The sequence below is a fragment of the Phodopus roborovskii genome, unplaced genomic scaffold, assembly GCF_943737965.1.
Source record: "Phodopus roborovskii unplaced genomic scaffold, PHOROB, whole genome shotgun sequence".
NCBI classification, from domain to species: Eukaryota; Metazoa; Chordata; class Mammalia; order Rodentia; family Cricetidae; genus Phodopus; species Phodopus roborovskii.
The window spans coordinates 9398425-9417204 of record NW_026126416.1 but is presented as its reverse complement, the minus strand read 5'-3'; the positions used below and the strand labels follow the sequence as shown (position 1 = coordinate 9417204).

At 44.5% G+C, this 18780-nt stretch overlaps 1 protein-coding gene across 1 annotated transcript in view; it reads left to right on the top strand.

Moving 5' to 3' along the window:
- Slc24a3 (solute carrier family 24 member 3) overlaps nucleotides 1-18780 on the top strand; it is a 480001-nt gene that overhangs the window by 426090 nt on the left and 35131 nt on the right. Inside the window, exons 8-9 of the mRNA XM_051183243.1 lie at nucleotides 7422-7447; nucleotides 14405-14458. Coding sequence (XP_051039200.1) covers nucleotides 7422-7447; nucleotides 14405-14458 — 80 coding nt within the window. The remainder of the gene's footprint in view (nucleotides 1-7421; nucleotides 7448-14404; nucleotides 14459-18780) is intronic.

The following is an 18780-nucleotide window of genomic DNA, read 5'->3' as shown; positions in this document are numbered from 1 at the left end:
GGTGTCTGAGTTGGTTCAGCTATACCCTGTCCGTTTTACTCCAGCTATACAGTACAGCTATATAGAATCCAGGTTTTACTTCCAATGAATCCACCTCTGAGAGTCCGAATATGCCTTATTCTGAGAGTATGCTTTACCTCACACACTCTAGAACTCATGAAGGTAATTGTTTAGTTTCATTTCTGTTGCTGTGATTTTAAAAACCTGACAGAAAAGCACTGTAGGGGAAGAAAGGCTTATTTGGCTTACACTCCCAGGTTACAGTTTGTCATCTGGGAAAAATCGCGGTAGGAACTTCGAACCACAGGTCACATCATATGCAAAGTCAGGAACAGAGAGAAATGGATATATGAATAATAACTTACTTGCTTGTGATCAGCTCAATTCCTCTACCCTGACATAGTTCAAAACTCCTTGCCTAGGGAATGTTGCTACTCACATTGGACTGGGCCTTCCCACAGCAGTTAACTTAAGACGATTCCCCACAGACATTCCCACAAGCCAATCCTGTTAGGAGCAGTTTTCCCTGACGGTCCGGTCCCACAGCCACACCAGCCCCAAATAACACACAGAGATGCTGTATTAGATATAGAGCTGTTGGCCAGTTACTAATTTCTTATTGGCTAGATCTGTCTTAAATATTAACCCATTTCTATTAATCTAAGTACTTCCATGTGGTCTTATCTTACCGGAGAGAGGGCCCAGCCTTCTGTTCTCTTAAGTCTCTCCCTGTTGACTCCTCCCTACTACTTCCTCAAATCCTCTTTGTCTCCTAGTTCTGCCTATCATGCTTTCCTATTGGCCAACAGTGCTTTATTCATTAGCCAACAAGAGAAACATATTTACAGAATGACAACTCCCATCACAACCCAATGTAAACAATCCTTCAAGACTCTTCCCAAGTGATTTTAAGTTGTGTCAAATTGTCAGCTAAAGCTATCCATCACAGCACATACTCTTAAATACTCTAGAAATAGTTTTGTCCTGTTCTTCCTGTAGTAGAAAAGCAAACTTGACAGTCCTTTAATAACCCTTGTCTCCTTCATGCTCCATTTATCCCCCACCCCCACCCCTTTTCACCCTGGGAGCAGGTTCTTTTTTTTTTTTCTTTTCTTATTTTACATATCGATCCCAGTTCCCCCTCCCTCCCTGTCTTCCACCCTCTCGTGCCCCCTGACCAACCTCCCATCCCATTCCCCACCCCCACTCCACATGTAGGGTGATGCCTTCCAGGAGGGGTCATCTAAATCTGTCAAGTCATTTGGGGTAGGGTCTATGCCCTCCCTCCTGCCTCTAGGTTAAGGGGATAACCCTCCATAGGGAATGTGCTCCCAAAGGCCTTTCGTGCACCAGGGTTCTTACACGTTTATATGAGATGATCAGTACTTCTCAAACTCTTAATTTCTTGTCCTCCTTCCCGCAGCCACTAATGTCATTCCAGTTATCTTCCTACATGTCCCAATATCCTTAAAGCATAATCATAGTGGGGCACAGCTCTTTAGTGTTGCCTCCTTCTAGACCTGAAGGAGTGGGTGCTCTACCTGTGGAGCAGCTGGGGGAGGGGGTGTCCCATGCTATTATTGAATGAGATGTGTCTATGGGGGAGGCTAGCTTGATTTGATAGTTAGGAAAGGAAGATTTTCAAGCTTCAGCCTCTTGAGAGAAAATGATGCTCTTGATTTCCTCTGCCATTTTCACTGCTTAAAATTCTCACAGTGACGATGATTATAATATAGATCATGAAATCACAGCAATGTGACCATTCCAGCTTTGTGGTCATCGCTTATATGAGTCAAACACTGAGACCGGTTGGTGAGGTGATTCGCTCTCTTGTCCTGGTTACACCGAAGCCACTCCCAACTTGTCTTTGAGGGAGCCACTCTGTCCGTCGGCAATTGCCTGGGATGCTCCGGCATCCAGGGATCCACCTGCCCGAAGTCAGCCTGACTTTTAGGGAAGAATTCTAGAGCAGGCACCAGGATTGACAAGCCTGTTTCCATGGTACTAAACCACTTCTCTGAAGCCTAGAGGAAATGAGTGCTTTTGTCAGATTCATTTCTGTTTGTTCACATTTATCCCAGCTGCAGAATATGTGGAAACCTAAGAGAAAGACTTGGGATGAGCCACACGTAGGTCAGAGACCAGGACTCCAGGGTAGAGAGCAAATCTGAGGCCCAGCTCTCAGCACCAGTGGCTTTCAGCACTGCGAATTATCTCAGGTCCCGGCCTCAAACATGTACAGCAGAGAGCATCCGAGGCTTGCTTTCTGTTGGGGGAAAAATAAAGTTAAAGGCTGAGTTACTTCCAAATGCCACAAAAGGAGATTGCTTGGTTGCAACTCATGGTAAGATTTGGTGTTTTCAGTGTTGGCATCAAGCAGGACCTACTGCCACTTGCCACATGCAGCTCTAGGCTGGCTGCAGGCGCTTCAGTGGGATGCTTGCCTTGTAGGACTTCCACTCCTTCTCTCAGGTTCACCAGAGCTTTGAAAATGGGCTTGAACTGCTTTAACTTCTCTGTCTAAACCAAGGTGGAGGGCTGGGGTGTGAGCACCACCTAGTGGTAGCAATGTGGAACGGAATTGGCATTTTTTTATGTAAATATTTTTTTCATTTCATTTATTAATTTACATGTCGATCCCAGTTCCCTCTCCCTCCCTCCCTTTTACCCTGCCCCCTCACATGCACCCTGACCACCCTCCCCTCCCAACCCCCACCCCAATTCCACATGTAGGGTCATGTAGATCTGTCAGGTCATTTGAAGTAGGGACTAGGACTTCTCTCCTGACTCTAGGTTAAGGCAGTATCCTTCAAGGGGGATGTGTTCGCAAGGTCCTTTTGTGCGGCAGGGATACATCCTGGCTCCACTGTCTGAGGTCCCTTAGACTGCTAGTCCTTCTGGCTGAGACCCATACTCAGGGGGGCCTGAGTGAGTCCCATGCTGGATTCCCAGCTATCAGTCTGGGGGCCTGTTAGCTCTTCCTTGTTCAGGTCAGCTGTCTCTATGTGTTTCTGCAACCTGGTCATATCCTCTCCGTCTGCATCTGGGTTCTAGTTCAACTCAATGTTTAGGTATGGGTGTTTGCTTCTGTTTCCAACAGGTATTAGATGAGGGCTCCATGGATACGTTAGTTGTTGATCTCACTATCCGGGAAGGGCATTTATGGTAGCCTTTCCATGGTTGTTCAAATTGTTAGTTGGTGGCAGTCTTGTAGGTCTCTAGACCTTTCTTTAGGTTCAGTTTTCTCTTCAAACCAATAATGGCTCCCTCTTTTATGTTCTCTCTCTCTCTCTCTCTCTCTCTCTCTCTCTCTCTCTCTCTCTCTCTCTCTCTCTCTCTTGTCTTCTATTCCTACCCTGACTCAATCTTCCTAGTTGTACATGCTTTCCTCTCCTCCCCTTCTCTTTCTCTTACTTCTCTCTCCATTCACTGCCCCCCCACTTCACCTGAGCTCTGGGGGACTTGTCCCTTCCCAGTTGTGAGGGACTTTATATGAATCTCTTAGAATACACCTTGTATCCTAGTTCCTCTGGTGATGTGAATTATAGGCTGGTGATCCTTTGCTCTAGGTCTAAAATCTATATATGAGTGAGTACATACCATGTTCCTCTTTTTGTGACTGGGTTACCTCATTCAGGATGGTTTCTTCAAGTGCCATCCACTTGCCTGCGAATTTCAAAATTCCATTATTTTTTTCTGCAGAGTAGTTTTCCATTGTGTAGATGTGCCACATCTTCTTTATCAATTCTTCAGTTGAGGGGCATCTAGGTTGCTTCCAGGTTCTTGCTATTACAAATAATGTTGCTATGAACATAGTTGAGCAGATGTCTTTGTTGCATGGATGTGGATCGTTTGGTATATGCCGAAGAGGGGGGTTGCCTCTTAGGTTAACTAATTCCCATTTTCCTGAGGAACCGCCATACTGATCTCCAAAATGGCTGTACGAGTTTGCATTCTCACCAGCAGTGGAGGAGTGTTCCCCTTTCTCCACATCCTCTCCAGCATAAGTTGTCATTGGTGTTTCTAATTTTAGCCATTCTGTCAGAAGTAAGATGGAATCTCAGAGTTGTTTTGATTTGCATTTCCCTGATAGCTAAGGATGTTGAGCATTTTCTTAAGTGTCTTTCAGCCTTTTTGATTTCCTCTATTGAGAATTCACTGTACCCCATTTTTTTAGTAGGGTTATTTGGTGCTTTGTTGATTAGTTCCTTGAGTTCTTTGTATATTTTGGAGATCAGCCCTTTGTTGGATGTAGGATTGGTGAAAATCTTTTCCCAGTCTGTGGGCTGCCGTTTGGTCTTGTCCACTGTGTCCTTTGCCTTTCAGAAGCTTCTAAGTTTGAAGAGGTCCCATTTATTAATTGTTGCTCTCAATGTCTGTGCTACTGGAGTTATGTTCAGGAAGCGGTCTCCTACACCAATTTGTTCAAGGGTACCTCCTACTTTCTCTTCTAAGAGGTTCAGTGTGGCTGGATTGATGTTGAGGTCTTTGATCTATTTGGACTTGAATTTTGTGCATGGCAACAGACATGGGTCTTAAGCAGGTGGTTTTGTTTCCTACAGTCTGGACTATTCCTATAGGGATGAGGGGGTGCTCCTTCCCTCTTACAGCCTGAGCACAAAACCAGAGGTACTTGCATAACTTCTATCAAGATAATGGGATTAAATAATATCTGCAATCAATAACAAACTTATTCTCCATAGCCATTAGAAGACCCCTGTCGTTTAACTTTCAAGACAGAATGAGCCTAGGCCTCCATGAGGATGGCCCTGAGGTCCTTTCTGAAAGAGCAGTCAGCGTCCATGTTGATTTCTTCATCCCCAGTCTTCCAGAAAGGGATGACCTGGCCACACTGCCTCCTGCAGAACCTCCACTGGTGTATCCTCTCATTGCTCTGCACACTCCCCTTAAGGTACAAGGATAAACTGCGCCGTGTTTCTGCTGAGTCCTGGGCTTTGTCGGAGACCTTTTTGTCAGCAGAAAATGCAGCAGTTGTTACCCCTGAGGAACAGGGTGTCCCAGGTTTGCAGATCACTACCATGTATTAGAACTTGCAGGAAGATGACATCCGTTTCTCTTTCTGAGTCTGCCTCCCAACCTCCGCACATCACACACCACCACAGCAGTCCTGTAGGCTCAGAAGCTCGGCCTCTGGTTAGTAATTTACCTGATCTCACCATGGCTTGCCCACTGCTTCTTGGATCTTCTAGGCTCCCTGTAAACTCTACCCCCCACTTTGCATTTTTCACTATGACAAAAAGGACAACACAAACAACTTAAAGGAGAAGTTTATGGTTAGCCCACAGCTTGAGAGGGGGTGCAGGCCAGCATGATGGGAGGCACTCAGGAGTGTGCTCCTGTCTGTGGCAGAGGGAGTCTGAAGTGGCTTCTCACATGATGGATCAAGAAGCAGAAAGCTTAGGCCAGAAGCACACGCAGGGAAACATTACCTGCAAGGCCAATGAATCACGTCTGCTTGCTAGACCACCATGCCACAGGCTCTGTACCCTCTCAGATCTCCAGCTGGGGACAAAGTGTTCTGTGGGGGAGTTTCACATTCAAGCCACAGCAAGGATCTTTGTACAATTAAGTCCATTATTATTTACTAATCAGTAGTTAAAGGCATACTGGCCCACAGCTGTTCCTAGAAGGTACACAAAGGATGCCTATGCCTCTGTACCAAGACTAGTCAACTCCCAGTGAGTCCTTTTGTAGGATCTACGCCTCCATCTATGGAGAATCTCCTACATAACGCAGGCTCTCTAAAAGCTGCATTTATGTATGGCATCGCCTGCCTTCTCTGACGGGAGAGAATTAAATTGTCCTGGTTTAATAAACTCTCCTAGAGACTCATATTCTCTTGAGTGACTATGAAGTAATTGTTCCCTCCCCATTGCTAAGACTAATATTGAATTAAGTCATTAATAAGAATTTTTTCATCTTAAATAATTGGCTCTGTTCCATTATTTCATGATAACAATTGGTTACTGCTAGTGATTATGTAAAACAAGCGTGGATCTTTCCAGGGGGTGGATTCCATACCATGCAGCCTACATCATGGGATTGCCTCCTTGATTCCTCAAATCCTTTCCCCCCATTCTGGCTTGGCATTTTCATCCAGATGTCAGCTTGTTGAACTTGATGGCAGAGACAAAGTCACAAAACAATGAAGCAGCATTCTTTTCTTTTTTACCAGCATAACTAGCGATTATTAGAATTGCTGGGGACCAAGGCAATGCCCACATTGCTAGCTATATTCACCGTCTTACTGTGTGGTAATCTAGTACTGGATACCTAGGTTGCCTCACTGTCTCTGTCTTAGCGGCTCCTGGGAGCCTCTGCCTCCATGGGGAGTGTTAACCCAAAGATCACCATGCTCAGAGAAGCTGTGAAACCATTTCTGTGGCTTTCTGCCTCCTCAACAGGTACACCCTTTGTGGTCCTATGAGTCATATGCACAGAAATTATGTCATGAAAAGAGGCCCAAAATCAGAGCCAGGCCTAGAATCAGTTCCACAATGGGTTGCACAACCCCAGACCAGAAATTATTTCTGCTTTGTGAAATTTGGTTTTCAAAAGATTTTACCAGTTTGCTTGGGTTTTGGTTGGCTTTTTTTGTTTGGTTGTTTGTTTGTTTATTGTTTTGTTCCCTGGAAGTTAACCAGTTAAACTTTGTTATTGATGCTCTATTGGTCCCAACAGAGATAAGAATAAAATCTCAGTTTGTTACTTGTTTCCTTCACTGCTTCTGACCTTCCCTAGCCTCCTTCCTTGACAGAAAGCCGGCCACGGCACAGGACATGGGCAGTCAACGGTGCCCAGGATCTGCAAACAGTTTGATGCCATTGTATTCACTTGTATCAACATCACTTTCTGTGTGGGATGCTAAGGGGCTGATCCCCCCCACACACTTCTGGTTCCCCTGGGAACAAAAGGAGGCAGTTAAAAGGACAGTGTTGAGTGTGTGGCATGTCAAGTGCTTACATCAAATCTGAGATCTGCAGAAATGCCACTCGTAGCACCTAAAGGATCAGCATTTAAAAGGACCTGCAGAGTTCCCACCTCCCCTTGTAGACCTGAATTCCATGATGTGCCCTGTCTTGTATTATAAAGCAGAATCATCTCTCTCTCACAGTCCCTCCATTTTGGGACAGATACTGAAGGGTGGCCTTGCTTCTCCTTCCCACACAGCTTACCCTTTCACTATCTGTAGCCAAAGACTACAGAAAGAGTTTGCCCACAGGTGCCTGACATTCCAGCCCAGCCATGCACGCCACCGTGCCATCAGTGAACACCGCAGCTCGCCATTTGAAAACCCTCTGTGTGTGTGTGTGTGTGTGTGTGTGTGTGTGTGTGTGTGCGCGCGCGCACGTGCGTGCACACATCTCTAACTGCCTTTCTTTTTTATTTTTTTTACACAGTTCATTTATGATGAAAAAGTTTCTTGGTAAGTACCTTTTTATCCTTTGCAATTGTCCCCTTTTGATGAGTCAGAGTGAAATGCATTGTAGGTTGGAGTTGAGGCTTAGAAAAGGAACAGCTCAGCAGGTAAAGGCACATGCTGCCCATTCTGACAACCTGGCTTAATCTCTGGAAAGCACATGAGGAGGAGAAGAGAGCTGATTGCCACAAGTTGTTTCTGACCTCCACACCTGGCACAGAGAGAGAGAGAGAGAGAGAGAGAGAGAGAGAGAGAGAGAGAGAGAGAGGTAAATATGTCTATCTAACTTAGGAAAGGGAGGAAATGTCACGACAACTTGGAACAACCAGAATTTCTTAGGACCCCCACATCCCCCCTCAACAAAGACATCAAATTACCTTTTACCTAGCTTTTCCCTTGGGCTGAGAGTGATGGAATTCTTGTCTTCACTTCTAGATGCCTTTATTGTAAAGGTTGGATGTCGTCAGTTTTCTGTGTTCTTCTATAGTTAGCCATAGCTGGAACATGGTTGTGGTCTGGCTTACCTTTTTATATCTGTCTTTTTATATCTGTGTCCGTCAGCTTTCCATGACTATAACACAGTAACATAGATGATCAACTTACAAAGAGAAGAAGTTCATTTTTACTCCCAGTTTGAAAGGTTTTAGTCCATGTTCTGCTGCCAAACCTTCCCATGGCAAAAAAGGAATGTTTGTTAAAAACACAGCAACTCACCCCATGGCCAGAAAGCAAGAAGAGGAGTCCCGCTGTTTTCTTTAAGGACTCACTCCTAATGACCTGAAGACCTCTCACTAGGTGCCTACCTCTTCAGGTTTTCGTCAATTCCCAGTATCTTCAAGCTGGTATTTAATTCTGTAACACTCTGACCATTGGGGGAACATTCTGGATCTGAGCTGTAGCAGGAGGTAAACCAGTTTCAATATTCCACACCTCTGTGACGTCTTAGGAGTCAGGATCCAAGCACATCATGGACAGTTATCCCATTAAAGTGCTGCTGAGACTCTAAAAGGAATCCCATGGCTCAGAGTCTGTCGTGATTTTGATAGAAGATGTTGTTCAATTAAATATATGGAGGGATATTTGCATTTTGACCAGCTGTCCAAACTCCCATTCTTGAAATGAGATCTGAGCCAGTCCAATATGTTTGAAATGGAAATAGAAATCGGGTGTTCTGTGCATTCTTGTTACAGTTTTTATCCCCCAAATGTTTGATCCGCATAAGTAGAAGAAAATGGAAAACATCTTAGAAATAGGAGTGACTCTGTAGGTAGAAATTTCCACGGCATTACCTTGAGTTAGGAATGAACTAGAAGAAGAGGCAGAGAATTCCTGTGGCTTCACTTTCAGCGAAATGTTCTCAGCTTCGTTCTAACCCTTCATCGGGGGCTGTGCCTCTCTCTGTCTGATAACAGCTCTCTGGCTTCTAGAACTTGGGGGGTGGCAACGACCTACCTCAGGGATGAGGGTTATCATAAGGTAGATATGCCAGCATGTAGAGATACGTTGACTCCCTTTAAGACCTATCTGTATGTCTCCTCCACCAAAAAAAAAAAAAAAGACAGCTTGTAGAATAAACCCAATTATTAAAAATTCAGATTATAATAAAGTATATGTATATAGTATTTTTTAGAAAAGAGTCATGCTCTCTATACTGATTCACATAAATAAATAAATAGTAAGTCTTTTTAAGTAATTGTGCTCAAAATCCCAAAGGGAAGTCAGAATGGCTAGAGCACCCCAGGTCCCAGGTCTGCTGATGCTGTTGTAGAGGGCGTCACATTAGAGCCACTGATCTCAGCAGCTGGCCTCCACTGCTGGAAATGGCCCTCCATTTCCAAGCTGAGCCGTTGCCATGGTAGGGGAGCTCTCACTTGTGCTTCTCCTAGCATGGCATTGCTGTGTGAGAGCCATGGCAGGGAGAGATGAATGCACACGGCCTAGTAAAACAGCCTTGGCTGGCACTCTCACAGAGCCATTTAAGATGCCTAACGTGTCTTCGAGCCAGAAAAGGGAGTGATTTTCATCTTCATCCTAAAGTTAGTCCCTGTTCTGTTACTGTGATGAAACACCATGACTAAGGCAACTCTTATAAGAGAAAGCATTTAATTGGGTCTTGCTTATAGTTTCCGAGGGTTAGTCCATTATTGTCGTGGCGGTAATCATGGTGGCATGCAGGCAGACAGGGTAGCTTAGAGTTCTACATCTGGATCTGAAGGCAGAGGGAAGAAAAAGAGAGGCACTGGGCGTCCCTTGGGCTATTGAACCCACCCCTTGCCCCATGACACACTTCCTCCAATAAATGGTGACACTCCCTAATGACCAAGCATTCAAATATAGGAGCCTATGGGGGACCATTCCTAGTCAAAGTACTACAAAAGCCCCCCCCCTGTGTGTGTGTGTGTGTGTGTGTTAGAGAGAGAGAGAGAGAGAGAGAGAGAGAGAGAGAGAGAGAGGGAGAGGGAGGGAGAGAGAGATGTTAAGTAAACTTATGCTATGATAAAGCCCAAATTCTATTCTGCAAAGGAGCAGGCCATAAGTGCCTACAATCTGAGCACCAACAGTCCCATCCATATATGGAATCAGGAGTGTGGAGACAAGAAGGCCACAGGGGCATGAGTTACAAAGGGAATGTGACTTGATGCTAGCCCTAGGGGTGTCTTTGCTTCCAAAGATCTAAGACAAGGGCTCCCAGAGCGCAGAGTTCTGTCATTCTCAGAGTGCTGGCCTGTGGTGTAATCACTGTTATTGCATGCATGGGCTGACAGAAAGAATTTCTCGTATGAGTGAGGCCAAGAATTAAAATCTGCACCACTGGCCCTTTGCTGCTCTGGGGCTTCCAGAAATATTAATTCCTCATTTCAGGGATGCAAAATACATTGAACTTGAAGATGCTTTTCACCGTTTGCTTCTCCTGTCTTCCTACCTAGCAAGCATTGATTTTCCTGGACGGGTGTGGGCAGGAGCGCTCTCTTTCTCTTTAAAATCAGACTGTTCAGTGGGTACAGTTAAAGCGCAGCAGGGTGGGGGTGACACCTGACAAGCTGAGTTCCACCACTGCTCCAGGATAGTCCAGCAGCTCCTAGAGAGGTTAGAACAGGTGCTTAACTCCCTTCACATCTTCAGAAGGAAACTGATTGCAACTGTGTTGATTTTGAAAGGGGTGCTCTTCTAGGGTTTGTGAAGAATTGATTTCAGGACTTCTGAGGATACTAGAATCTATTGTTCCAGTCCATGTGTAAAATGGCATGGTGTTTACACACCTTCCTCTGTATGCTTTAAGACACCTCCAGATCACTAATACCCAACGCAATGCAAATGCTGTTTAAATAGCAGAGCAGAAATGTTGCACTAGATTGCTCAGGGACTTGTCTTTGTTTCATTTCCCACTGCTGTGATAAAATACCCTGGCAAGAGCAACTTTGGGGAGGCATGGGTTTATTTTAGCTTACAGTTCCAGTACAGACTTGCAAGGAAGTCACAGCATCAGAATCGTAAGAGCATTTATCACATTACATCCACAATTGGAAGCAGAGGGCAATGAATGAATGCATTCTAGTGTTAAGCTCGCTTTCTCTGTTCTTATATAGCCCAGGATCTACTGCCCAGGAAATGATGCCACTCATGGTGAGCATCTCTTCTCAGGAATTCAGATAATCTTCCTCAGAGGCATGCCCAGAGGCCATCCTAGATATCCCTTCCAGGTGATGCTAGATTGTATCAAATTGATACTACAAGTAACCATGATGGGAATGATTGTTAAAAAAAAAAAAAAAGTATCTGTATATGTTCAGTAAAGATAGAAATCTTCAAAAAGTGTTTGCAACTTGTAGTTGGTTGAGTTAGAGATGTAGAACCTGCAGACAAGCAGGGCTAACTGTATACAAAGCAAGTTGTCCCTGCTATACCTGAAGGAGATCCCTTCATTGTTTTTAAAGCTCATAGTGCCATGTGTTCATGTTCAACCAAGAAGTGAGGGCCAGCAATCAGTTTGGAGGCTTTTAGGAGAGGATGATTTTTAAAAACAAACCAATCATCATATATCCCAGATGCACCATGGATGTTTCTGCAACCCTTCCCCTAATAGTCCTAAAATGGCTCCTGAGATTCTAGCCATCACATTTGTGTTAAAGACAAAATGGAATAATAAGAGGCTTTAATGTCTTTCTGAGAGCTTTCCATCTTACATATCCTTGGTAAGATGATGGCCAGGACAAGACTAGCAATTACAACTTCAGACCAACAGCTACTGATCCGGGGAACTGAAGGTGGGACTTATTCTTCTTGAGGTCATTTGTTGCCTCAGTGCAGTAGAGTTCTATTCCTGGGCAAGGGAATGGGGATGACTTTCTATTAGATATTATTCCCAAAGACACTTACAACTGAAAACACGGGAGACCCATCTGTTAAGTCATCCTGCAGGACAAGCCCTGTGAATCCATAGTAGCAGGCCAGCCAGGGTCACAGTATCAGAAAGAAGATGAAATGTTTGTCACAATTCCTAAGGCTGGAGAAGAAACTAAAATATCCAGAGTGGTGTTCCGGTTTCTTCCTTTGAGTTCAAGTTGTGACTATGGAAGACAGAAGTAGCTCTAGGAAATGGTCTGAGGTAACACCTCCTGCTCCACCTGGGGGCCTGTGAGGAGCTGAACCAGCATGGAGCTACAGTCAGTGCTGAGCTGCAGGGTCTCACTGGCTGGTGGACAGGCAGTGGATATGTTGTCAGGGGTCATTTGGAGATGCTCATGGTATTAAGGAAAGGTGTATGTGGAGAGAACCGTGAAGATCCCTAGTGATCAGCTAAGCATAGGAGCCAAGAGAATAATGGTGGGAAACCACAAAGGCTTCAACAGCCTGGTGTGTTAGGGTGGAAAAGGCCTTGGCAAGCCTTTTCCACAAAGGATGCCAGCAATGTAGGCAGGAATCAGGCCTCCCATCCTTGGATGAGCCTGAAAAATGGCCAACAGCCAGCTTAAGAAGGGCTTGCTTTGAGGGAAAATAAACTCAAAGAATGGGAAAGATTGTAAGAAAAAAGTGTTTAGAAAGTACTGGATCTAAGCTGTGCACCATGGTCCACACCTGTGATCCCAGCACTCTGGAGGTGAGGTAGAAAGGTTGTGAATTTGAGTGCACTCTTGGATACAACATGACCAAAAAGCTAAAGAGAGCAAAGGGAAGAGAAAGAAGATGAAGAACTTCCCCCCTGAGTTTGGTTCTTTTCCAGGGAGCTTACACTGTAACTATAAAATGAACCTTTCTTTAGAGTAACTTAACCATGAAGGTCCTTTCACATGCATGCCTGCCAGGGAGTGGGCGTCAGACCACGGGCACCTTCCTGGAGACTGAAGCCAAGACGTGTGGCTGAGCCTGGGATAGTTGGATGCCCAAAGGCCTCTCACACCCCAAATGCTTTCTACTTGGGTAAATCCGTGCTAGTAAAATCATTCTTAAGGAGGCATGGGAGAGCTGTGGGTGGACACATGGTTTTCATGACCAGTCCCAATTCAGTTAGACTGTATTGGTTGAATAACATAATAGGCTCCATTATTACTTTCCCATACAGGTATATCATGTACTTTGACCACAGTCATCCCATTATATAATCCATTGCCCTCCCCTTCTGCCCTCCATTGTCCCCTTCCTAGCTTTTAGTTTCACTTCTTTTATTTCATATTTTTCCTCTATAGTCCACAGATACTTATAAAACGATATTTCTCTTTTTTAGTATGGCTATTTTTTCTTGATATGACCTCTGGGTCTTATCCAGTTTTCCTGCAACCAATACAATTATATTCATGTTTATGGATAAATAAAGCTTTTGCGTATATACATAGGCACCACAGTTTCTTTATCGATTCTCCCGCTGGTGGACAGCCGGCTGGTTTCCAAGCTTGAGTGTGCAGGTGTCTCTGTTGTACCCTATTGTACTCTAGCCCCTCCTCCAGGCAGCCCATCTGAATCTCCCCCATCATTTCCATTTTATAAACATAACATCACATCCCTATGTATTCTTTATATAACAGGCCATACAATTTCTCTGGGATCAAAGAAAGGCTAAGGGATCTGAGACTTCGTCCTCAGATCTCTCCAGTCCTCTTCTCTCCAAACCAAATGTACTCCTTCAACTAGTTTAGTCCTGAGGCTAAACAGGGGTCCAAAAACCAAGTCCCCCAAACTTTAGCTGGACGTTACTAAATAAAGAAAATGAAAAAGATTCCAGTCCTAAGAGGCGAGGACAGACATTCCTGTTGGTTCAGTTGTTTTCCTTCCTTCCTCTTGGCTGTCTCACCTCTTGCCCTTTTTTGCTTTGGTTTGGGTTTCCTGTTTTCCTGTTTTTGGATGCAGGGTCTCCTCCTTAGTCCAAACTGACCAAGAACTCATGAGGTAGCCCACTTTCGAGGATTATAGGTACAAGGCACTGATCACCACGCCCAGAGCCCTCTCACCCAGTCTCACTTTTCCTGCCACCTTCCCACCCAAGAAGGTCTGGATCTCTGTCTTGTTGTCCTTGACACTACCCAATTCTCTCCATGACTCTCCTTATCTCTGTGTCTCTCTCTTCTCCCTGTCTCTTTCCACGCCGCTCTGCATCCAACCCCTCCCCCAGCCCCCGCCACTGCCCCTACCCAGCCCCCTGATCAGTTCATCTGGTGTGTCTGCTCTTAATGAGTAGATCTGGATCCTGGTCAGTAATTAAACCACAGCAGACTTCTGCAACTCCATGTATGCTCAAAGACCCACCACTTTCCATAGAGCTCTTTGTGGTAAGCAAATAGCAGAGCTTCATCTTCCCTTCAGGTGAGAAGAAAAATCTGTACAACATAAAACACTTGCATAGGCTAGGAATGCATGTGACTAGTCTGCCTTGCCATCCTGGCTATGGACATCAGATGACTCCAGCACCAACTGACTGCCATGGCTTAGCTTGTGGGCTTGCCTTCTCTAACTGTACTTTGTCCTGTGCAGGTGGGAATCTCTAGTCCTTGTGCTGATGTACCTCATCTATATCGTCATCATGAAGTAAGTAAAACACTTGCAGTGTTGTGTGATGATGTAGAAAGAGGAGTGGGGTTGGATGGGCTAAACTCAGTGACTGTTGGGAAATCTCTATCATTTTGATTAGGAACCATAAAAAAATAAATGACCCTTTGAATCAACACTTCCATACTCCATTCAAGAATTCTCTAGAATCTACCTCTCTCTTCAGGATCTGGCAGCTGTGTTTCTAGCTTTTATTTGACTGAAGGTAAAGCCCAACAAGTTGTATTTCTATACTGGGTGTGGGGATGGAATGAGAGCTCACTAAGTGCCTGAAACCATACGGACTTCCATTACTTCAGATGTAGCGGTCATCTGTTGCTGTGTAACAAATTGTCCCAGAACTTACGAATATGTATTATCTGAGAATTAGAAATCCCAGAGCTGCTTTCACTGGGAGGATCCTGACTCAGCGTCTCTCGTGAAATTGCAGATTTCACATTGGCTAGGACCAAAGCCCAGAAGTTGACTGAGGCTGCTTGAATCTGCCTTGGAGATGGCCCACTCACATGCAGGGAAGCTGATGCTGGCTGTTGGCTCACTTCCTCACTACATGAGTGTCTCCCTGTGCAGGTAGCGATTCCAGAGAGTGAGGCAGAGAGCAGAGCGGCCTGCCTTCTCTCATCCCCCCCTCAGACATGCACACCACCACTGCCACCATGTCCTACTTATAAGACCTGAGTCATTGAGGGCAGCTGTCACTCAGGACTGTACTGTAGCTATGGAGGAATAGAGAAACCAATAACTTGTTCCTGTTTTAAAACTACCACTTCACCTGAGATCAAGGCAGCTTACATTTTTTTTTAGTTTTTTAAATTTAAATTAAAAACAATCTTATTTTACATACCAATCCCAGTTCCCTCTCTCTCCTGTCCTCGAACTCCCTCCACCATCCCTCCCCCATCCATTCCTCAGAGAGGGTGAGGTCTCCCATGGGGGATCATGAAAGCCCATCCCATCATTTGGGGCAGGACCAAGGCCCTCACTGAGAAACTGAGATAGTATCCCTCCATAGGGAATGGGCTCCAAAGAGCCAGTTCATGCACCAGGAATAAATACTGGTTCCACTGCCAGTGGCCCCAGCTCCCCAACTGACACCTAGGTGACCTAGTTTGGTCTTATTCAGGTTACCACTTTTTCATCAAAAATGATAGTACTATTCTCTAAGGAAAAAAAGAAAGCTCATTCTTTTGAACTTGCTGCTTTGGATCCCCACGTAGTGTCACTGAGATGGGGAACTTGTAATAGGGCAGAGCTGTAGATGCCATCCCCATGGAGCTGTCTCTTGAACTCAGCCATCCCCTCCATTGCCCCAATATAGGTAAACACCTCTAGGAGAAAGAAACTAGAGAACTCTCAGCACTTGTCAATTTGGACATGCCAGATAGAAATCTAGGATGGACACAGTGTTACTTTTTTTTCTTCTGATGAGATGTAGAAAAGAGGTAATTGGCACCACCAAGGCCCAAGAGGCCTGCTTGCTAGAGGCAACCAATTTGAATGAAGCCAAGCATCACATGAGCAGTGAAATCAGGTGCTGTCCTGACTGGTATCCAGGGTGGATCATAAGTAGCTCACTGCCCATCTATCCAATATGGTGCCCAGCATTTACTAGAGGAATTGTCCAGTGGTCAGCTCTGGATCCTTTCTCTGGGCTTGGCATTTCTAGAATACAACCTCTGGATGATATTTAAAAAAAAAAAGTCTTTTGGAAGCTCTAAGTTTGGGTTCCTATAGTCAAAAGTTCTCTTCTTTTTGAGAAGCTAATTCTGCGATGACCCAGGATTGCCAAACATGTCTCTTCCGTGCTGAGAATTTGGGGTGAGGATTTGGTACTGAGCATTTGGGTTCTCGAATCCTGGTCTTGATGGCTATGTGTACCATAATGAATCTAATGGAGGCTTTGTAAAATGAGGTGGTCTTCAAATGCAGATGGTATCTAAAGGGATGGGGAGCTGAGGAATTTTGCTAGCAGGCTTTTTATAGTCACTGTACCCTTTGCTCCAGTCACCATAAAGCCACAAGTTGTAGGTCAGACATGTAGACCTTAAGGAAACAAGCGAATTTCTACCCCAAGTCACACCACATAGAGTAGCTAAAGAGGTCTGCTTCTGCCAAGGCCTCAGCTTTCCCACCATTCCAGATGTTCAAACAAGCAGGACACAAATAAAACTGCAAATAACAGCTCCTGCTCTCATGGAATTCTCTGCATAATTCCATCCCACGTTCTAAATTGAAATCTCTGCTCTTTAGCCGTCCCTCTCTGTAATCAGAGGCTCTGATCATTGGGTTTTATAAAATCTGATTTATAAAATTGCATGCTTCACAATAAAATAGCTTCAGGGTGCAAGCACAAAATTTAAAACATTCAATTAAAAATATAAAACAGAGCCACAGCCATGGGAGGAGGGAAAAAAAAGCATATATTAGGCTCTTCAGCTGCCTCCTGAGTAGACAGCTTTAAAATATTCTGTCTGAAATTTCAAAAGCCATTTTTGACAACCAGCTAGTTGGAAACAGTCCAGGCTATGTGGCACATGCAGCCTTGGCAAACACTGACCTTTTTCACCCTGGTCACTTCTCTGGGATGAATTTCATAGATGAGGCCATATGGTCTTGTGGGTAATAGTTAAATACTTCCCATTCAACTCTAGGAACAGTTCTCACCAGCCAAAGAGTATCCTTGGGAATGAGGCTAAATTATTCAGGCATTTAATCTTGGTTTCCTCCTCTGCAAAATAAAAACCCTACTTCAATGGGTTCTTTATAGGACAAGCTGTAACCAGTTAGTTATCAGTGTAATATCTGGTTTCAAAAAACCCATCACTGAACATTAATTTTTTAAATAACTTTCATTGTATGGTACTGTTATCCCATTGCTAAAACACCAACAAATAATAAAGTGCTATTATCCTTTCAGAGCAAACCCTTGTGCAAGTTGGCATCTTTATGGAGAAAATAGTTTCTAAGTTAAGATAGCACACTGATTCCAGCTAGATATGATGGAATAGATTTTAATTCCAGAAATTCTGAGGCAGGAGGATTACAAACCCAGAGTAGTGTGTTCTACATAGAACATTCCAGATTACCCTGGGCATACACAATGAGACCTTGAAAGGGAAAAGGAAAAAAAAAGCCACTGCTTTTCTCCCTGTCATAGGGAGAGCTACTCATACTGAACCTAAAAAGCCTTCCTATTAGGCAAATGTTGACTATAACCAAACATCAACAGAATGACAAGCCCCCCACCCCAACCATGTTCATCCTTAGCCCCCAAGCCATCAGCCCGGCCTTGCTTCATGTAGACCTGTTTGCCTCCCTCCATATAATTTTGAAGCCCAAGCATCATTTCATGGTTCATCTATGAATATTTCAGCACGTGTTTCTAAAAGAACTAATCTTTATCCTAGCCACAATTATTATTGAACCGAAAACGAATACTAATTTCTCAGTCTCCCAAATACCCTCTCAGGAGTTCAACTTCCAAAAGTATTGATCTGTCCTACTTTTCAGCTTTCTTTGGGTCTCATAAATATCATAAATGTTTTTTCAGTCGGAATCCAAAGGAATGATGTTTAAAATTACTATAATTGGGAACAGCATGCTTTGGAGCTCTTTACACCTATAACCACTCCCCTGGGTGGTGTGTGTGTGTGTGTGTGTGTGTGTGTGTGTGTGTGTGTGTGTGTGTGTTCGACATCTGGAGCCATTATTTCACAAAGGTGACAATATAGTAGTATTCTGATGCTATCACACTTAAGAATCACAAGAATCTAGGGTTGGCTGTCGGGGTCTTTTTTCAGAGCCTATATCTACCACTCTTGGTTAGTTTCCTGTTTTCCCTTGTGCCAAAAAGGAACAGCCACTGGCTCCAGAGAATTCAAGAAGGGGTCCATGAGAAAGAAGGTTCAAACACAGAGCAACCCCACCCACCCCCACCACACCACACCACACCCTGTCTCTGCCAGGGTTGGGAAGTTCCCACGGCTAGCCCCCACTGAGGCACTGACTGAAAAGCAGGGCACAAGAATATAGCAGGAGGGGACTGTGAGGGGCCTCCTGTCTTGAAGCAAAAAGAACGAGGGACAGAATGAAGCAGGTTTTACATGGTTTCTGTCCCAGCCTCAATTCCAGTGGGAGGCTGGAAGTTCAGTTAGTTGTAGGTGCAACTTCAGGAGATAGTGCCGTAGCCAATAAGCATTAAGATCTGCGAATGAGAGAAAACCCAATAGTGGGCCAAGGTGCTCTATGATCCCTGCCTCTGCCTTTGCCCTTAGGATTTTTAGAATTCCTCTGGAAAACTT